This window comes from Piliocolobus tephrosceles, chromosome 5 (assembly GCF_002776525.5).
Source record: "Piliocolobus tephrosceles isolate RC106 chromosome 5, ASM277652v3, whole genome shotgun sequence".
Taxonomy (NCBI): domain Eukaryota; kingdom Metazoa; phylum Chordata; class Mammalia; order Primates; family Cercopithecidae; genus Piliocolobus; species Piliocolobus tephrosceles.
The window spans coordinates 65,028,618-65,050,578 of NC_045438.1; the positions used below are offsets into that span (position 1 = coordinate 65,028,618).

Below are 21,961 nucleotides of genomic sequence, written 5' to 3' on the forward strand. Positions count from 1 at the left end.
GGTAGGTGATTTCCTTTCTTGGATAGCAATGACTTCTACTTCTATTAAAAACTTACTTGAAACAAGCCACTTACTTTGTTAAGTAGATAGATCCATTTATGCAAATATAAGATACATACTTTTACAATAATATTCAAGGTCAGTCTGAGTTTCCTAAAAGTTGTTTTGAAAAGTCAACTGCATGAGTACAATGATTACTGACAGAAATCTTTTGTTTCAAGCAATATGAACAGAGAAATGTTAATTTCTACTGTTTTATTAATTTCTCCTTAAAAACTTAAAAACCTGAGTCACTGTGAAAGATTGGTTAAATATATATCCCCTCACTACATACATTTCATCTAGTCCTCTTTCCAAAAATTTAACAAGGTCGTTTTACATTCTTAAAGCACCACAGCAAAGTGGTTTAAATGCAAAATGTGCTTAAGTGCTGCTTAACTATTCCTAACTCTTCTACTGGGAAATCCTAGAAAACAGAACTAATGAAATGCAACTTCTACTTTAAAAACTCTAATTATAACTGTCACATTAAATTGAAGGTGAGAATAAAACTGGTGTATCTGTTAACTAAGTCAAGCGATGTACTGTGCCGTACGTGTTATTTAATGTGCAAGTGTAAAAGTCAAGTTCCCTGCAGAAATCGAAGTGCCTCCCCTCAGTCTTCTGAGAATGTATAAATTAACCATTCTCCCTCAAGCGGTCCTCCTCCCTGCCTCCCTCCGCCCTATTTTAAATGTAGATAGGACGACCTAAGTCTTTTGAATTTGAAGGGCTGCTATCTCGGCCCCATTCTTTTCATCATCCTGTTTTGAATGACACTGAGCACGTATAGATTCTTGTATAAAAGCACCCCCTGGATGCAGGGCTTGGTTTTTCAGGCTGCTGGCTTAATTTTGCATAGCAATTAGTACTGACTTCTCTAAACCAGCAATCCAAATACAGCTCGAGAATGTTCCACGTAGTTCCTCAAACTTAACCCTGTGCCTTTTGATTTCAAGCCCGAAGGGGAGGAACTTGCATAATTACTAAATTCCCAATTGGAGTGGTCTGGAGGAGGGTACGGTAATCCCAAACTATACGTTAATTCAAACCCTCGCCGCGACTGGGCAGCAAGGAGCCAACATATGCCTTCTTTAAAAAATCTATTCTACCTATTCACTGCCCGCGCAGGGCCGTGCCACATGGTCCTCCCTTGCAACCAGTCAGCTGTGAGCAGCAGATGGGATCATTTGCATTTTTCTTTTTATACTTTCTTTGATCGGCAAATTAAAGGATTTTTCTTAAATTTACATTCTCATTGTTTGCCTAAAATACAAACGTGGCTAAACTGTTGAATTGGGCTTCCCTGACTCTCACCCAGCACCTCCCCCTCCCCCCACCCAGCCACTGAGACTTGAGAAAATACCCGAGGGGTAGATTTCATATTTATCAACTGGGAATCTACAGTCCAAGAGTTAGGAGTAGACAGAATGAGCCTTTATTGAGTTGGTGACTCGTGTTTTTCTATTTTTAGGCGCTCGGCGCAGACAGCCCGTGGGTTTGTGTTTGTGGGGTGTGTGTCTGTGAGCGCGGGCGCTTCCGAAGCTCTCGCTCCGCAGCCTCACCCCCCAGAACTTCGGGTTGCAAGTAGCAGGCAAGATTTTAGCTCCCAGGCTCATAACAGAGGGCGGCCACCGTGCAGGGGGAGTGGCCAGAGCCAGCTTTTCCCAGCGCCAGGGTCGCTCTCCCGCGTCCCGCCGGACTCCATGCCGCCCCGCGGGGCCGCAGAAGCCACCCGGGCCCTCGCACCCCAAGGTCTTTGTGCCGGTCGCGGCGCGGGAAGACCGGCTTCGGGGGCCTGGGCTGCGGCCCAAAAGCCAAAAATGCGGGAGAGGCGTGGGCGCGAGGCGGGAGAAGCTCCGCGCAGTCGCCGTCCCGCAAGGGGCAAAAAAGTAGAAAAAGAGGCGTTTGGGGTCAAACTCTCGGGTCTGAGAAACCACGTTTCCGAGGACGGACTCGCGGTGGGAGGACACATGGGTACAAGGGACATTGTTCGCGGCGCCCGCCCGCCGCGCCGTGGGTGCGCGGCCGCCGCCCCCGCCCCGGGCAGCCAGCGTGGGCCCACGTGGAGCGACTGCGCCCGCCGAGCGCGCCGGGCCGCCTGGGTCCCCGGAGTGCGCGCCCGAGCTCCCCGCCGCGGCCGTTCACACCCGAGCGCCGCCGCCGCCGGTCCCGCGTGTGCCCCGCTGAGGGGGAGGGGCGGGCCGGGGGTGGGGGCGGAGGGGTTGTGGTTCCACTGCAGCGGGGGCTCCTGTGTCCTTGTGCGGAAATGACACACGGAGTCCCGTCACGTCACGCGAGAGCGCAGCGCACGGACACACACAAAGAGAGGGGAAAATACACGGCGCTCGCCCGCCCGCCGCCCCCAGCGCCTCCCCGGGCCGCCCCGGCCAGGCCCTCCGCGCGCGGCCCCCACTCCCCGGCCCCGCGCCCTCCCCCCACGTGGCGCCCAAACTCGGCGCGGGCCCGCCCGGCAAAGTACAGAACTCGCGTCCCAGGTAAGTGCGGGGCGGATCAAGCCGGCCGCGCGGCGGCGGCAGCGTTGGCGGCTCCGGGGCGAGCGGCCGGGAGAGTGGCTGCAACATCCATGCCGGGGTGGGGGCGGGAGCAGGGGAGGGGACGCGGAGGGGGGCTGCTCTTGCGCGCCCGCCGGTAGTAGCGCCCACCCCCGCGCGGGCCGAGCCACCGGAGCGGGCGCCAGGCGCCCACGGGCTCGCCGCGCCCATTGTGCTGCGCGCCCCTTTGTGCCCGCTCGGAACGCGGCGACTCCATGGCGTTCCGGGGAGCACGCGCGCCGCGCGGGGACGGGGGGTTCGCGCGGTGGAACCGTCCGCGCCGCCGCCGCCGCCCGCCCCACTCGCGCCGCGCGCCGGCCCCGCACCCCCGCCGGGCGCCGCGATGGAGCGGCGGGGGCGGCCGGAAGGCTCTGCCGGGCTCGCGGCAGCTTGGCGCTGGCGCTCGGCGGGGCTGTGGCGGGGCACTGCTCGGCGTGTGGAAGGGGGTGTCGGAGCTGGAGCAGGGGGCGGGGACTGGAGGGAGATGCCGGGCGGCGAGCGGGAGGCCGGGGGAGCCGCCGCTCGGAGGAACGAAGCCTCCGGAGGCTGCAAATGGAGTGAGGCCGGCCCGCGGCGGCGGCGGCCGGGAGCGGAGGGATGGGCCCCGCCGCCAGGGGGCGCAGCGCTCCCTTCCCGGCAGTTCCACGGCGGTTCGCGGTTCCCGCTGCCCGGGAGCTGGAGGCGGGCCCGGCGCCTTGGGTGTGCACCCGGGCTGGCGCGAGGCCTGGCCGGCCGGCCGCAAAGCTAAAGCCCGGGGCTCTCGTGGCTCCTCGTGACCGCCCCTTTCCCTTTATGATAAACGTGGTTTCCCACGCATGCTTTGCCCTCGTCTTATCCGTGAGGTGTGCACCACCGATTTGGAGGCCCTTGTGTGCTTGTGTTCCTACGTCTCCCTATGTAGATATTTTAAACAAGGTGTTTTTACAGAGATAAAAGTTTTGTTGATTGCTCAGGTGGTCTACCTGGAAGAATTCTGCGCGTAAAGGCTAATTCGACAAGAGGGCCGGGAGGAACAAGGTTACTCACTAGAGTTGGAAATGTGCAATTCCTCTCCTTAAAGTAACTTTTGAATGGTTAAATACAAATATTAAACATGCCACAGGGCACCGTGGCATAGTGCCAGAAAGCTACGGTTGCAGGAAACTGAGGTAAGGAAGTGAGTCCTTCAGGCTAGCCAGGTATATAAATGGCCGGGACGGAGGACGTGCTGTTGTTACTCGCTCCCCACTTCCACACTTGGAGTCCGTTTTTCACTTTTTTTAAAACCATTCATCCCTAGATTTTGGCTTTATACCACAAGAGCCTGTCAAGCTTCCCTCGGTACTGGGACTTGTGCAAGATTTTTTATCTCCCTCACAGTTTCACATCCCCAGCCTCTAACCCAGTGTCTCATAACAGTAGGCGCTCAGTGCATATTTCCTAAATGAATGGAGAGAGCCTTTTGGATTCTAGAAGAAAGGTGGAGCCAGAGCAGCCAGTTGCTGCTGGGTTAGCTGGTGTCTGTGTGGCCCTTGAAATCTGTCACAAAAATCTCCTCTCATGGAAAATGAGTTTTTGTTTGTTTGTTTTTGAGACTAAGTCTCGCTCTGTCACCCGGGCTGGAGTGCAGTGGCTCTATCTCAGCTCACTGCAACGTCCGCCTCCAGGGTTCAAGCGATTTTCCTGCCTCAGCCTACCGAGTAGCTGGGATTACAGGCCATGTGCCATCATGCCTTGCTAATTTTTATATTTGTGGTAGAGACGGAGTTTCACCATGTTGCCCAGGCTGGTTTCCTGACGTCGGGTGATCTGCCTGCCTGAGCTCCCAAAGTGTTGGGATCACAGGCATCAGCCACCGTGCCCGGCGGGAACATGTTTTTTTTTTTTTTTTTGAGAGGAGTCTCGCCCTGTCGCCAGGCTGGAATGCAGTGGTGTAATCTTGGCTCACTGCAACCTCCACCTCCGGGGTTCAAGGGATTCTCCTGCCACAGCCTCCCAAGTAGCTGGGACTACAGGCGTGTGCCACCATGCCTGGCTAATTTTCTGTATTTTTGGTAGAGACGGGGTTTCACCGTGTTAGCCAGGATAGTCTCTATCTCCTGACCTCATGATCTGCTCGCCTTGGCCTCCCAAAGTGTTGGGATTACAGGCGTGAGCCACCACACCAGGCTTTTTTTTTTTTTTCCCTTGAGACAGAGTTTCACACTTGTTGCCCAGGCTGAAGTGTAATGGCACAATCTCGGCTCACCGCAACTTACGCCTCCTGGGTTCAAGTGATTCTCCTGCCTCAGCCTCCCAAGTAACTGGGATTACAGGCACGCACCACCACGCCGGGCTAGTTTTATAGTTTTAGTAGAGACGGGATTTCTCCATGTTGGTCAGGCTAGTCTCGAACTCCCAATCTCAGGTCATTCACCAGCCTCAGCCTTCCAAAGTGCTGGGATTACAGCCGTGGGCCACCGTACCCAGCCTTTTTTTTTTTTCTTTTTGTTACCGGCGATGCCATCTTCTTGCTGAAGAACTAATATAACAAAGTTTTATGTGATTCCACCCACCTTCCCCATGCCCAGCAAGTTAGGAACTGGCAGACGAGACGGCATCACAACAATTAAAAGGTGCCATATTGACACATTTTCTTTACATCCTCTCCCTTTGGGTACTTTCTTGGCTCCTAAGCACCCCTGTGTGAGCAAAAGCATAGCAGAATGTCTAATATTAATTACAAAGAGAAAAATTGGAGTGAGTCCTGACACAGGTTTGATTAGGTGAAAATATCCTATATTAATGTCTCACCTGCTACTTTTTAGCACTACCTAGAAAGCCCCTGGAAGCAATGAGAAACTAAACAGCATGTTTGTATGAATTGTACTGACACCATGATGAAAAGTTTAAATACCTCAAATTGTATAACGTAGAAACATTAAGTGTGAATGTCCGCTAGTCAACCAGCAAAAATAATGTGGTGTTTGTATATGGGAGGCTGGGATGTAGTGTTTTCCTGGTGCTTATTTATTTATTTTTTTTTGAGACAGAGTCTCACTCTGTTGCCCAGGCTGGAGTGCAGTGGCACGATCTTGGCTCACCACAACCTCTGTCTCCTGGGTTCAAGTGATTCTCCTGCCTCAGCCTCCCAAGTAACTGGGATTACAGGTGCGTGCCACCACACCCGTCTAATTTGGGTGTTAAGTGATAGATTTTGGTTGCTAACCTAATTGCATTGTTCCCATCATTGACTAAGGTAAGCTTGGGGAATTAATTGTAGAATTAATCTTTGGAATAAGAAACCTATTCTGTATCCTTTTAGTGGTGTTTATAGGGATGTGTACATGTGTTATCTTTCTCTCTTTTTTTTTTTATCTGAGATTGAGTCTCGCTGTGTCACCCAGGCTAGAATGCAGTGGCACAACCTCAGCTCAGTGCATCCTCCGCCTCCTGGGTTCGAGTGATTCTCCTGCTTCACCCTCCCAAGTAACTGGGATCACAGGCATGCACTACCATACCCGGCTAATTTTTGTATTTTTAGTAGAGATGGGGTTTCACCATGTTGGCCAGGCTGGTCTCAAACTCCTGACCTTAGGTGATCTGCCCACCTCGGCCTCCCAAAGTGCTGAGATTACAGGCTTGGGCCACCACGCCTAGCCTACATGTGTTATCTTTCATAGAACGATACACTCCCAAAGAGTCAATTTTACTCTGGGAATTTTTGAGGCAGGTTCTCTCTCTTTCACCCAACCTGGAGTGCAGTGGCACAGTCTCGACCCATTGCAACCACTGACTCCCAGGCTCAAGCGATCCTCCCACCTCAGCCTCTCAAGTAGCTGGGACCACAGGTATGCGCCACCACACCTGGCTAATTATTTATGTGTTTAGTAGATACGGGGTTTCACCATGTTGGCCAGGCTGGTCTCGAACTCCTGAGCTCAAGTGATCTACATGTGTCTGCCTCCCAAAGTGCTGGACTTGCAGGTGTGAGCCACCGCCTGACTGGGATAAATTTTTAAAATGAAACTTAAATATCTGGGCACAGTGGCTCACACCTGTAATCCCAGCACTTTGGGAGGCCGAGACAGGTGGATCACCTGATATCAGGAGTTCCAGACCAGCCTGGCCAACATGGTGAAACCCCGTCTCTACTAAAAATACATAAATTAGCCAGGTGTGGTGGTGGGTAATCCTACCTACTCCAGGATTAGGAGGCTGAAACAGGAAAATCGCTTGAACCCGGGAGGAGGAGGCTGCAGTGAGCCGACATTGTGCCATACTGCACTCCAGCCTGGGTGACAGAGCAAGACTCTGTCTCAAAAAGAAAAGAAAAAGAAATAAAGTCACACCCACAAAAATGTGCTAAAAACTGATTTTTTTGGTGCTTTGTATCACCTTGCTCTGACAGTCTCTTTCCTTCTCCAAATTTGATAATGCTCTTCCTCTGCTTCTGATACATCAGTATTTCTTTTTATTTTTTTTATTTTTTATTTTATTTTATTTTATTTTTTTTGAGACGGAGTCTCGCTCTGTCGCCCAGACTGGAGTGCAGTGGTGCGATCTCAGCTCACTGCAAGCTCCGCCTCCTGGGTTTACGCCATTCTCCTGCCTCAGCCTCCCGAGTAGCTGGGACTACAGGCACCGGCCACCTCGCCCGGCTAGTTTTTTGTATTTTTAGTAGAGATGGGGTTTCACCGTGTTAGCCAGGATGGTCTCGATCTCCTGACCTCGTGATCCGCCCGTCTTGGCCTCCCAAAGTGCTGGGATTACAGGCTTGAGCCACGGCGCCCGGCCTACATCAGTATTTCTTGCATCATTGTTTCAACCCAGAGCTCTTGTGGTTTCTGGGATTAGCTGCTGCAAGTTCCCCACACATGCCAAACTAAGAGTTCTCCACGCCAGTGTCAGCCTTCAGAGTGTTAAACATGAGAGGGGCTGTTTTAAGAGTGGCAGTGAATGCTTGGCATGTTAATCTGTAAATTTCATATGAAAACCACTTCTACAAACTGTTGTTTTAGAGCTGAAGTTTTCTCAGCAGGTCACCTGATACCATGCTGTCCCTCCATTTTTTTGTAAGACAGGGTCTGGCTGTGTTGACCAGGCTGATCCTGAACTCCTAGGCTCAAGCAATGCTTCCGCCTGAGCCTCTTGAATAGCTGGGACTATGGGTGCACACCACTGTGCCCAGCTTCCTTTTTTTTTTGAGTCAGGGTCTCACTCTGTCACCCAGGATGGAGTGCAGTGGCACAATCACAGCTCACTGCAGCTTCAGCCTCCTGGGCTCAAATGATCCTTCCACGTCAGCCTCCCAGGTGGCTGGAACTACAGGCCTGTGCCACCACATCTGGCTAATTTTTTTGAGACAGAGTTTTGCCCTTGTTGCCCAGGGTGTAGTGCAATGGCATGATCCCAGCTCACTGCAACCACCGCCTCCCGGGTTCAAGCAATTCTCCTGCCTCAGCCTCCCTAGTAGCTGGGATGTCAGGTGTTCGCCACTGCACCTGGCTAATTTTTGTATTTTTAATAGAGACATGTCGGGTTTCACCATGTTGGCCAGGCTGGTCTCGAACTCCTGACCGCAAGTGATACGCCCTCGTCGGCCTCCCATAGTGCTGGGGCTATAGTCGTGAGCCACCGTGCCAGCAGTTTTTTGTGTTTTTTTATAGAGATGGGATTCACCATATTGCCCAGGCTGGTCTCAAACTCCTGGAGTCAAGTGTTCCACCTGCCTTTGGCTGAGATTACAGGTGTGAGCTGCTATGCCTGCCCCACCTCAATTTTTTTTTTCTTTTCTTTTTTTTTTTTTTTTGAGACAGTCTTGCTCTGTCACCCAGGCTGGAGTGCAGTGGCGCTATCTCTGCTCACTGGACCCTCCACCTCCCAGGTTCGAGGATTCTCCTGCCTCAGCCTCCTAAATAGCTGAGATTACAGGCCCGCACCACCATACTCAGCTAATTTTTGTGTTTTTAGTAGAGACAGGGTTTTGTCATGTTGGCCAGGCTGATCTCTCAACCTCAGCCTCCCAAAGTGATGGGATTACAGGCATAAGCCACCATGCCCAAATCCCCACCTCTCCCCCCATAACTTTTAATCCAAGTTGAAACCTGTATTTAAAGTCAGCCCTTTTTGCTTTGTGTGGTGGCTCATACCTGTAATCCCGCACTTTGGGAGGCTGAAGTGGCTGGATCTCTTGAGGCCAGGAGTTCGAGACCAGCCTGGCCAACATGGCTGAAACCCCATCTCTACTGAAAAATACAAAAATTAACCAGGTGTGGTGGCATATGCCTGTATTCCCAGCTACTCGGGAGGCTGAGACAGGAGAATTGCTTGAACCCAGGATGCAGAGTTGCAGAGAGCCGAGGTCGCACCGCTGCACTCCAGCTTGGGCAACAGAGATTCCGTCTCAAATCAATCAGCCCTCTTAATTTTTTTTTCTACCTGTGACCACCTCTCCTTTTGTCTGATTTTCAGTTATCTCTGACTAGTGAAACATAGTTGCATCAGTATCAGAGCATTGATTGCTCAGTTGAATAAGTTATTTGCTGGCCTTTTCTTGTATGTCCCGGGCTGTTGGTTTGAGCGTGGAGCTGACAAAGGGAAGGACCGAGGCTTGCTTAGGATTGGGGGTGCAGTAAACCCTAATTAGCTTGTGTGATCACAAGATAAAACACTTGAAAAAATGGGAAGTGCAGCGGAAACTCAGCTTATACCTCCTAGGAAAATTAGTCACTGTTGTGTAGTCGGTCACATGGTTGGATGCTGGAACGTGCAGACCCTCCTTCCACCTGGAGCCTCAGCTTCTGCATACCAAGGTTAATAAGCAGAGTCTCCTGTGAGCCATGTGAGAAGGTAGCCCTCCATGAGGTTCGGGAGAACGTAAGTGGAACTTCTTAGCTGGGGAAGATGGCACATTTACTCAAGACTCAGAAGACGCAAGTGACCAAAGATTAAGACACCAAATCATAGGCGCTCAGGCAGGGTTGTGCGGCTGTGCTTGGCTGCATGCTGAAAGATGAGGTTGTGCTCTGACTGAATAAGGAAGGCAGCTACAATTACAGCTTTAGAAAAACTCAGGGGAAAATTGCCCTGGTTTTATGAGGACTGGTATTTTTCAAACTGCATTTGCAGATGTGCCTAAAAATAAAAACAAATTGCGAACATGTCCTGCAAATCCCTTGGGCAGGATGCCACTGCCAAGGGGGCTGGGTCCTGAGAGCCTCGAGGCTCCCAGCTGGTCCTGTGAACCCAGAGACCCACGGCACCAAAGTAGATGGCATGGGAACATTCTTCCTGTCCTCAGGGAGAGCGTTTTATTTGGTTTCATCCCCCTCCCTCCAGTTTCTATGTTTCATTGGAAAGAAAAGTTGCTAAACCTTTTTAATCTTTTAGCCATTTTATTTAATTTGCAGTTCTTAAAAATTCACTATTAAAATATACTTTAGGCTGGGTGGGGTGGCTCACACCTGTAATCCCAGAACTTTGGGAGGCCGAGGCGGGTGGATCACTTGAGGCCAGGAGTTCAAGGCCAGCCTGGCCAACATGGTAAAACCCTGTCTTTACTGAAAATACAGGAATTAATCAGGCATGGTGGCGCATGCCTGTAATCCCAGCTACTTGGGAGGCTGAGGCAGGAGGAACCCAGGAGGCAAAGCTTGCAGTGAGCCGAGATCGTGCCACTGCACTCCAGCCTGGGTGACAGAATGAGACTTTGTCTTGAAAAAATAAAAAAATAAAATGCACTTTAAATGTCTTTTCCTAAAAAAAAAAAAAAAAAAAAAAAAAAAGAAGCAGCTTTATAATAGATAACATTCAGTGCTATGTGTCAGACACTTTCTCCTTTGTAATTTTCACAAAAACTTGATGAGGTGAGGTAGATGTGTCCAGCTCCTATTACAGGAGCTGGAGCACAGGAGTTCAAGGCTACAGTGAGCTCTGATCATACTACTGCACTCTGCCTGGGTAACAGAGCAAGACCCCCATCTCTGGGAAAAAAAAAAAAAAAACCTGGATTAAAAGCCAGGGTTTCATGCAGTTCCATCTGACCAAAGTTTAGTGGACAATTCTATTTTTAGGGGGGTCACCTGCACTAGTTCCTGCCTTGGTCACAGGCTGGCCCATCTGGCTAATTGACTTGCTCATGCACCTGCACCCCCCTCACAGTTAGCAGGAAGCGGGAAAGAAAGCCGGGAGATCATGGCCCATTCCTCAGTCCCAGCTTCCTTGGAAGGCTGGAATGAAGCTCTTATGCCGGGAAGGCCCTTCCTGCTCCTTGGTCTTGGCAGCATCCTTCGGCCGGCACAAATGTACTGCGCCCCCCCCCCCCACCCCGTTCCCTACCTGCACAAGAAGCAGTGCTTGTGGGGACTGTGTGCGTTGACATACATAACATTTAGAATGCGGAGCCTGCGCCACACGAATACTAACTACCGTCGCCGTCTTCTAGGTTTAATTTTTAGAAGTCAGTGTCACCTGTAGCAGAGAGGTTCCTTGAAATCAAATCAGACATATGGCAGTTGTGAAAAGACTGAAGTAAGGTTTAGGTCTTGGTTAAATTTTTTAAATCCTTGAGTTTGTTTTGTTAATGCTGAGCATATTCTCTCCACTTTACCTTCTGTGTGTGGTAGGGGCCACACAGCCACCATCCCCATTGTCTCAGATGCCAATCACATTCCTGTTCTGGGGCCCACATTCTCTAGGGAATCTTCCGGTAGTGAGAGTTTGCTTCAGTTTACATCTGGAAACAGCTCTTAGGGGCAACGGGTATTTGCCCCTGAGTGACATGAGGTCAGGGCTGCTGGGGCCAGGTCTTCCCGGACTGGCACCTCAGCCCAGTGGCGAGGACATCTCTGATCTAGCAGGGTAAAATCCGGAGTCAGCTGGCTGGAATTTGAACCTCCAGGTTGCAGGAAGCCCAAGTACTTCCCATTTCTGGGCCTGCCGCTTGTCCTGTGTGACTCCCCGGCCCGCAGGCCTCTGGCAGCTCTGATTAGGCTTACACTGCTGTCACAAAAGACCAGGTCTGTCTGCTCTCTCCACAGCAACCGACTGTTCAAAGAACGATAGAAAGGTACCCCGGGCCACTCCCAACCACCTGTGGGTGCACTAGAGAATGTCCTTTTGGAAATCTATGGACTTGGCAGGGAAAAGGCCAGTGATCCTGATCAACTCCCCCCTGCTTAGATGACCATGTCATCTCCCATCCCAGTTCTCTCTTTTTTTTTCTTTTTTGTGACGGAGTCTTTCTCTGCCGCCCAGATTGGAGTGCAGTAGCGTGATCTCAGCTCACTGCAACCTTCGCCTCCCAGGTTCAAGCGATTCTCCTGCCTCAGCCTCCTGAGTAGCTGGGACTACAGGCGGGTGTCTCCATGCCCAGCTAATTTTTGTATTTTTAGTAGAGATGGGGTTTCACCATGTTGGCCAGGATGGTCTCCATCTCTTGACCTCATGATCCGCCTGGCTCGGCCTCCCAAAGTGCTGGGATTACAGGTGTGAGCCACTGCACCCAGCCGACAGGGGACTATTTAACCTAATATCCTTTTGTGCTTGCTGATTTTTCTGTGTGGATGTACAGCCGGCCACGCCACATCTACAGGTTCATCCAACTGCAGGTAGAAAATATTCCAGAAGCTGGAGCTGGACACAGTGGCTCACGCCTCTAATCCCAGCACTTTGGGAGGTCGAGGTGGGTTAATTGCTTGAGCCCCAGAGTTTGAGAGCAGTTTGGGCAACGCAGGGAGGCCTGTCTCTACAAAATAAAAAATTAGCCGTGTGTGGTGGCACATGCCTATGGTCCCAGCTACTTGGGAGGCTGAGGTGGGAGGATGGCTTGAGCCCAGGAGGTTAAGGCTATAATAAGCCACGATCATACCACTGCACTCCAGCCTAGGTGACAGAACCCATCTTAAAAAAAAAAAAAATCCAAAAGAAAAACCAATAAAAAATTACACCAAGAAAAAGCTATACAATATAACCACTATTTACATACCACTTACACTGTATTATTATAAGTAATCTGGAGATGATTTAAAGTATACTGGAGGATGTACATAGGTTACATGCAAATATTACACTATTTTTTTTTAATCAGGAACTTGAATATCTGCGGATTTGGGTGTCATTGGGAGTCTTGGAACCAACCCCCTGAGGATACTAAGACATGACTATATTACCTGATAAAAAATGGGGAAAAGCCACATAATGTGTCTTCCCTCTTAAAATGAACTCTAAAAAGGTGAAGTGTCCTGTAATGTGTAACTCTTTCCAGCTTTTCCGTCTCTTTGTGATTCTTCGTAAGCAGCAGTGAATGGTTCTCACTTCTCTGCCTTTTCCTTGCCTTTCTTCACAGCCTTTCTTCCCTCCTCAGTGTCCTTCCAGTCAAGGCAAGTGCATGCTGGTAGTCAGGATTCAGATTCATCCGGATTGCAGCATGAAGCATAGAAGTAGCCCTAAGCCCTGCAAGTTACTGGATTTATGTAGCCAATTTAAACAACTTATCCATTGTAATTTGATATTTGAGTGGCTAAAGCATCTTGTTATTTCTGAACATTTGGGATTATCCTCCTTTTTGTGCTTTTTGTAAACTGAAGGCTTTTCTGATGACCTTCTGATCTTTCCTCACCCATGTGCCCTGATGGAAGATTGAACAGTGCCTGTCTCTCTCTGCAGGACAGAGACTAGTAGGCATTTAAATAAAATTATGTATATATTCCTGTGAGCTCTGCAACATTTAAAACCTTTTTGTACCAATGACAGTCATTTTGCCTGGGGCTTCCTAGGCTATTTGTTTAAGAAAAACACAGAAGCATTTTCACTTATTAAATTAACCACCAGAGATTGGTCTTGTTTGGGAGTTGCTCTCTCACGTCTTGAAACCTGTGGCATTTTAACTCCAGGCAGCTGCAAGCTGCATGGGTCTCATGGACACACGTCTCCTTCTTTTGTTTAAACTTTTCCTTGGCTTGGTCAGGGCTTCTCTCTTTTTCCTTTTTCTTCTTTCTTTTTTGTTTTTTTCTTTTCTTTCTTTTTTTTTTTTTTTTTTTTTTTGAGACAGAGTCTTACTCTGTTGCCCAGGCTGGAGTGCAGTGGTGCGATCTCAGCTTACTGCAAGCTCCGCCTCCTGGGTCCACGCCATTCTCCTGCCTCAGCCTCCCGAGTAGCTGGGACTACTGGCACCTGCCACCACACCCCGCTAATTTTTTTTTTTTTTTTAAAGTAGAGACAGGTTTCACTGTGTTAGCCAGGATGTTCTGGATCTCCTGACCTCGTGATCCACCTGCCTTGGCTTCCCAAAGTGCTGGGATTACAGATGTGAGCCACTGCACCCGGCCTTCTCTTTTTCCTTTCTGTTTTTCTTTTTCTTTCTTTCTTTTTTTTTTTGAGACGGAGTTTTGCTCTTATTGCCCAGGCCTCCCGGGTTCAAGCGATTCTCCTGCCTCAGCCTCCTGAGTAACTGGGATTACAGGCATGCGCCACCACGCCCAGCTAATTTTGTATTTTTAGTAGGGATGTGGTTTCTCCGTGTTGGCCAGGCTGGTCTTCAATTCCCATCCTCGGGTGATCCACCCGCCTTGGCCTCCCAAAGTGCTGAGATTACAGGTGTGAGACACCGTGCCTGGCCTCTTTTTATTTTTTCCTAGGCTTAGCTCAGCTGTCTGAGGGACGTAGAACAGACATCCCTTGGGGAGAAAGTTGATTTTGGGGGAACGTGCAGATGTGTTGACTGTCCCATAATTTGAGGTTTGTGGTGGGAGGCATGAGAGCGTTTTGAAAGTGAGAGAATGTCAGAATGAGAAGTTCTCCAGAGTCCAGGAGGCAAAGGGAATGCTCACAGCAGCCTTTAGGAGGCAGGTGCTGCTGTAGTTGGGTAGTTGTGGCAGCGCCTACATAGCCTGTAGTCAGGCAGGCGAGAGGAATGTCTGTGGCATGCTAGGCATCTGGGTGCTGGGTGTCCACCCAGGAGGAGCAGAGCTTGTGACCCTCATCTGGGCAGGTGACCAGGAAATGGAGGTAGTGTGCTCCCCATCCCCTTTCTGCCCAGCTGTGATGTTGTTGATGTGCTGTCCCTGCGGCAGCTGGGGATGAAGGGAGTAGCTACACGTCTCTCTCGTAGAAGCTTTTCTGTATTGTGGGGTGGAGTCTGTTCTACCCTTGGAGCAGACTGGCTTTCCAGAGTCCTAAGGGAGGCAGAAGGAGACTTGGTTTCCTGGTGCTGTTGGATAGAGGGACTCAAGTCTGGAAACAGGCCCATGGTTCATCAGAAGAAGCTTAACAAAAGAGTGAAGACTCTATTATTTCCTCCCTGGCTGGCTGAGGGAAGGCACAGAAAGACTGGATTTGAATCCAGGTTCTGCCACCCAGCGATGTGACACTGGAGGAGTTACCTGTCCTGGGTTTCTCTATTTGTTGAAATTGGAACTAAAATAGCTCAGGATGAGGCACAGGCACACAGCCCAGTGCCTGGCGTGAAGTTGGTGGGCTGCAGATGTTACAGGGGATGCTCACCTCACTCCCACTGTGCAAGCCAGGGGCAGGTGCGAGGTTTCCAGGCCTTGCAAATGGGAAATTCCCCAGCTTCTTAATAAGGGAGGCTGATTTGCTAGCCTGGAGGGAAGGGGCCCACCATGCTGTGTTCTGGGCTACTTCTGGGCTAACCTAGCATCTGTCACTAGTCTATAAATGGACACGGAAGTGTTTTCCAAAGCACAGGCACTTGGTGTCTTGAATGCCCAGGCAGCCGCACCAGCACCCCGTCCTCCCACCTCAGCTGCATGAGCCCTCTGCGGTCTCTGCCCACCGCAGGTGGCTGAGATTGTGCTCTTCCTTCATCACTTTCTAGGGGCTCAGAATTCAGAGGCCAAATTGCCTGCTGTAGGGTCACATGGTGGTGGTTCAGAAAATAGCCTCCTTCCAACCCCACTGGAAACAAGGAAAAATGAAAAAACAGAAAGTAGGCTTTCTGCTCGCCACGCCACCTTCCCAGAAGGCTCCATGCGGCAGCCTGGACTCCCGCCCTGCACTGCTTCCTATGTGATGGGCCTGCCAGAGACACATGGTTGGGCGAATATAATGGCAGATAAATATACTGCCCTTCTCACCACCCGTGGCCCTGTCTGCTGCGTTCTTTCATTGACGCCTGTTTTGTTTTGTTCTAGTATTTGCCCAACCTTTTAATGCTTTCCGCTTACCACAATCTTTGACTCTTTGCAATTTTTCTTTCACTGTGACCCTTTTCCTCCCCAGATAAACCAACCGCCGTCCCCTCCCTCTCTGCCTTGCCAAATGTAATTTGTTTTGTACAGTATGCCCATCTCTGACAGCCATTGTTTCTCCCCATCTGTTCTGTATCTCAGAACTCCCCTTGATTGGCAGGAATGGGTTATGTGACCATGGCAGTTTCCAAGGGCAGGGGCATTCAGGTGACCTGCAGTGTGTTTCCTTGAGAGACCTCCTACCAGGCTGGGAATCTGGTCTTGAATTTCTGCCTGGCATTGTCCAGCCTTCCTAGCCGCTCAGAGACACCCAGCTCAGATGATGGTGATCCAAAGCGAGGTATAGTTCCTTTAAATACAGTGGAAAAATATAAAAATTTCCACTAAAATGTGCCTCTGGTAAAATAGTTCTCAGACCCTTGAAGTTGACTTATTATTTGTTTTCTATCAATATCACACTTATGTAATGTTTTTTCAGGTAGGAGATGGCTTGGTGAGTAGGAATTATTTTCAGTTTCAAATAAATCTCATTTTGCTTTTCTCATTCCTCTGAAAATTAGCAATACAGGGATGAAAAGAATTGTGCCTGTCTTGCACTGTTGTGCACTGTTCTTGCACTGAGAATAGTGCTTCACGTCACAAGCACTGTATGTGTTGCCATTATTAGTAACCTTTGCAGTGATGATTGTGCTCATGGATGACCCAGACACACTCTCCCTCTTGCTGCCATCCCCGCCCCATTCACCCGTCTAAAACAGGTACTGTACGTCAAACATGCACCATTCTGTGGCTACTCCTTGAATGTTTCACTGAACATTTTAGATGGCTTTACAGAGTTTCTTTCTTTCTTTTTTTTTTTTTTTTGAGACAGAGTCACTCAGTTGCCCAGGCTGGAGTATAGTGGCGCGATCTGGGCTCACTGTAACCTCTGCCTCTCGGGTTCAAGCAATTCTCCTGCCTCAGCCTCCCAAGTAGCTGGGACTATAGGCGTGCGCCGCTGTGCCTAGCTAATTTTTGTATTTTTAGTAGAGATGGGATTTCACCATGTTGGTCAGGCTGATGTTGAACTTCTGACCCCAGGTGATCCGCCCACCTTGGCCTCCCAAAGTGCTGGGATTACAGGCATGAGCCACCATTCCCGGCCAGAAATTTCTTAAGAGATACTTCTTGGTCCTGCTCTCCAGTCATCCTCAACCAAAATGAGAACTCTGTGTTTGTAGTCAGCTTAATCAGTTGTGGGGATCACAACTCCCCAGTGTCAAGATTAAAGGTTGCAATGTATATTCTTCTCCAAATGTTACTACCTTTGTATCTTGTACTATTTATGTACATGCTGTCATGGTATTCAGGGGATCTCAAAGACTTAGTGATAATTTTGTTTGTTTTGTTTTAGTGGTACTTTGCCTCATGGTATCAGTTCCATTCCAGTTGGGGCAGTGGGAGCAGGGGCAGGTTCTGCTTCAGATCCTGCAGCCTGGAACAAAGCACTGTCCCCCTTTCTTGCTTAATTCCCTCACCTGGTCTGTTTGGACCAGACTGTGGAGCTCCAAAGCCCTACACTTAAAAAACCACAGCACCGCTGGGTGCAGTGGCTCACACCTCAAATCCCAGCACTTTGGGAGGCTGAGGTGGGCGGATCACGAGGTCAGGAGACTGAGACCATCCTGGCTAACATGATGAAACCCCGTCTCTCCTAAAAATACAAAAAATTTGCTGGGAGCGGTGGCATGCGCCTGTAGTCCCATCTACTTGGGAGGTTGAGGCAGGAGAAGCACTTGAACCTGGGAGGCGGAGGTTGCAGTGAGCCGAGATCACGCCACTGCACTCCAGCCTGGGCAACAGAGCGAGACTATCTCAAAAAAACAAACCAAAAAAATCCACAGCACCTTTTTCTCTTTGTTGCTTCTGAAGGAAGGGCTATACTAACACTATCTACTAAGAAATATAATGTGACCCACATATGTAATTTTAAATTTTCTAGTAGCCACGTTTTAAAAAGCAGATAAAATTAGTTTTAATACAGTATTGTATTGGCCAGGCACGGTGGCTCACACCTGTAATCCTAGCACTTTGAGAGGCTGAGGTGGGTGGATCACAAGGTCAGAGAGATCAAGACCATCCTGGCCAACATGGTGAAACCCCATCTCTCCTAAATATACAAAAAATTAGCTGGGCATAGTGGCGCGTGCCTGTAGTCCCAGCTACCTGGGAGGCTGAGGCAGGAGAATCACTTGAACCCAGGAGGCGGAGGTTGCAGTGAGTCAAGATCGTGCCACTGCACTCCAGCCTGGTGACAGAGCAAGACTGTTTCATAAATAAATAAATGAAATAAAGTATTGTGTTTAGCCCAGTAAGTCCAAAATATTATATCAACATGTAATCAATATAAAACAATTATTAGGTCTGGGCACAGTGGCTCACATGTGTAATCCCAGCACTTTGGGAGGCCAAGGTGGAAGGATCGCTTGAGGAGTTCAAGATCAGCCTGGTCAATATAGTGAAACCCCATCTCTACAAAAAATGTCCTTAAATTAGCTGTGTGTGGCGGCATGTGATCCCTGTAGTGCTAGCCATTCCAGAGGCTGAAGCTGGAGGATTGCTTGAAGCCAGGAATCAGAGGCTGCAATGAGCGATATAGTGCTACTGCACTCCAGCCAGGGTAACAAGAGTGAGACCTTTCCTCTAAAAAACAAAAAAGAATTATTAGTGAGATATTTTGCATTTCTGTTATTAAGCTAAGTCTGAGATTTGGTATGTATTTTATACTTGCAGCACATCTCCCTTGGACTAGCCACATTTTGAGTCCTCAGTAGCCAGTTGTGGCTAGTAGCCACCTTCATGTCATGAGCAGCACAGTTCTCTTGATGACCTGAAGGCCTAAGATTTCAGGATCCATAACCCCCATCCTTCAGCTTCTTTGTTTTGTGGCTGGAATTAATAAGCATGGACTTAAAAGAGATAATTAAAATTGGGGTCTTTTTTAAGACTTGATTTGTTCATGTCATGTTCCCATGTCTTAGTAAGTGGCTGTCAGTGCATGCTATAAGACATGTTCTGCTCACATAAAGTCTTGGAGAAGAGCTCCCAGCAGGGATGCACAAGGTCTGGCAGCTCCTGAGTGTCTGCAGACAAGATTAGGAGGACACATGCTTCCACAGTGCTGTGCTGCTCTGTTACCTAGAGCCGGGCTTGGGAGGGTAAGAGGATTTTCTGTGGGTAGAGAAAATTAAGAAATAAATCAAGCAATAAGTCAATACATTGTCTTTGTCTTTTTATTTAGTGGAATAGAAGATGAACTCAACTGAATTCACCGAAGATGTAGAAGAAGGTAAAAAAAAAAATGCTCTTTTTAGAAAATGTTTTTAACTGAATACTTTTGATTAGGGTCATACATTCACATGGTCCAAAAATAGACAAAGTTATATAGTGAAAAGTCCCCTCCACCCTCACACTTGTTACCCGGTTCCCATCCCCCTCCACCCACACACTTGTTATAAGCACCTTGTGTCTCTTTTTAAAAGTTACTTTTTTAAAGCACAAAAAGATAATATTTTAGTTCTCTCCTTCCACTGCCTTCCCTCCCCAAAAATATGTTTAAACCAATTTGGACTAAATGCTCTTGGAACATGGCTTTATTGTATAGCACTAGCGCGGTGAGATAAAGATTGCATTGTTGGAAAGCGCAGGTTTGTTATGACTAGACATCATTATCTGAACGCTGGTGTCAGAGAGCGGCCCACAGACACCCTGCTGCTCGGAGAACCCTGCTGATTTCTGAGCGGCCCTGGTTTTTCCCACTGAGCCCTATTTCTTCTCTAACACAGTTCTAAAAAGTATCACTGTGAAAGTGGAGACAGAGGCCGAAGATGCTGCTCTGGACTGCTCCGTGAATTCCAGGACTTCGGAGAAGCACTCTGTGGACAGCGTCCTTGCTGCCCTGCAGGACTCCAGCAAACGAAAGCAGCTGGTCAGCGATGGCCTGCTAGACTGTGTCCCCGGCGTGAAGAGGAGGCGGCTGATCCCCGAGGTGAGGGCCCGGCCACTGTCACTCTTTGCTTGGGCTCTAACCCTCTCTGATTCCATGCTGAATCTCCCTCTTCTTTTGGCATCCCAGCAACTGCTGAACCCTTGGGCATGGGAAGGTTTCATTTAAGCTGTCCCATCTCTGGCTTCAGTTTCTCGAAGCTGTCTGTCTTTAACTGGAATTCTTGTTTGTGTTTGGATTCCTAGTGGGTAAAGGGAGCCTTCACATTGCAGCTGCTTTTGCGTTATTTTGCTGTGCTTTGTGGGGGAAAGCAGGAGCTTGCTGATAGGGAGGACGGTTAACGTAAGCCTACCACACTTGACATAGTAGCTGATTCTTGCAAAAGTGGGGCATTAGCTGGAGGTCAGGTCTTTACCTAAATTAAATCGATCATTCATTTATTTAAATGGAGACTGGATCTCACTGTGTTGCCCAGGCTGATCTGAACTGCTGGCCTCGAGTGATCCTCCTGACTTGGCCTCCCAAAGTGCTGGAATTACAGGTGTGAGCCATAGTGCACGGCTAACTCTTTGTTTAATTGGTTTGTTTTAATTCTCCCGTTGGATGTTAGGGCAGATCCAAACAAATTGGGAAGTTATATGTTTTAGGGATTTGGTTAGGCTTTAATCTGCATAATGATGAGACTAAGATTTTAACCAAGATTTAAATGTACATGTTTATAGTGAGGACCTGCATTCCACATCATGCAACATTGAGTGATAGGTTTGTTGGGTTTTTGTTTTGTTTTGTTTTGTTTTGTTTTTTGAGATGGAGTTTTGCTCTTCTTGCCCAGGCTGGAGTACAGTGGCACGGTCTCAGCTCACTGCAACCTCTGCCTCCTGGGTTTAAGTGATTCTCCTGCCTCAGCCTCCCGAGAAGCTGAGATTATAGGCATGTGCCACCGCGCCCAGCTAATTTTGTATTTTTATTTATTTATTTATTTATTTTTTGAGGCGGAGTCTCGCTCTGTCGCCCGGACTGGAGTGCAGTGGCCGGATCTCAGCTCACTGCAAGCTCTGCCTCCCGGGTTTACGCCATTCTCCTGCCTCAGCCTCCGGAGTAGCTGGGACTACAGGCGCCCGCCACCTCGCCCGGCTAGTTTTTGTATTTTTCGTAGAGACGGGGTTTCACCGTGTTAGCCAGGATGGTCTCGATCTCCTGACCTCGTGATCCGCCCGTCTCGGCCTCCCAAAGTGCTGGGATTACAGGCTTGAGCCACCGCGCCCGGCTAATTTTGTATTTTTAGTAGAGACGGGGTTTCTCCATGTTGGCCAAGCTGGTCTTGGAACTCCTGACCTTAGGTGATCTGCCCGCCTTGGCCTCCCAAAGTGCTGGGATTACAGGCAAGAGCCACCGTGCCCAGCCAGTTTTTTCTTAATAAGCAGACATGGTATCCTGAGTACAAGGAACTCCTGTGAATAGTCCTTCAGTAATGTTGGAGGAGAGGAAGGAAGGGAGAGAGCAGCATTCTCCAGTCCTGGATTTGGTCTCCGTGTTTTTTTTTTTTTTTTAGACGGAGTCTTGCTCTGTCTCCAGGCTGGAGTGCAGTGATATGATCTTGGCTCACTGCAACCTCCACCTCCCAGGTTCAAGCGATTCTCCTGCCTCAGCCTCCCAAGTAGCTAGGACTACAAGTGCGCGCCACCATGCACAGGTAGTTTTTGTATTTTTAGTAGAGAGAGGGTTTCACCATGTTGGCCAGGATGGTCTCCCATCTCTTGACCTCGTGATCTGCCTGCCTCAGCCTCCTGGGGTGCTGGTATTACCAGCATGCACCTGGCCAGGTCTCAGTCTTTTAGCAGCCCTGGATCTCTGGACTGTGAACTTCACTTGGATTTCTTTGTTCCTCTGTTCCTCCCTTAAGTGGGACAGGATGAGTCAAGTGGGCTGATGTTAGGTGTTTCTTTTCCTCCAGGTAGAAGGCTGGAGCTAGAGTTGGGTATCTCCCTTCCTGTCAGTTAGGCTCTGATAAAACCCCTGCAGGTTTAGCTCACGTTAAATAGTTCCCCTGAGGGTAAGCCTTAAGAAAAGAGAAGGCGGCCTGGCGCGGTGGCTCACGCCTGTAATCCCAGCACTTTGAGAGGCCCAGGTGGGTGGATCACAAGGTCAGGAGCTCGAGACCATCCTGGCTAACACAGTGAAACCCTGTCTCTACTAAAAATACAAAAAAAAAA

The 21,961-nt window shown here is 49.3% G+C and overlaps 1 protein-coding gene across 1 annotated transcript in view; it reads left to right on the top strand.

Annotated features, from left to right (window-relative positions):
* Window positions 1–2,112: 2,112 nt before the first annotated feature.
* BEND3 (BEN domain containing 3) overlaps window positions 2,113–21,961 on the top strand; it is a 61,959-nt gene continuing 42,110 nt past the window's right edge. Inside the window, exons 1-3 of the mRNA XM_031935572.1 lie at window positions 2,113–2,537; window positions 19,044–19,091; window positions 19,588–19,790. Of these exons, the coding sequence (XP_031791432.1) occupies window positions 19,055–19,091; window positions 19,588–19,790 (240 nt within the window). The 5' untranslated portion in view covers window positions 2,113–2,537; window positions 19,044–19,054. The remainder of the gene's footprint in view (window positions 2,538–19,043; window positions 19,092–19,587; window positions 19,791–21,961) is intronic.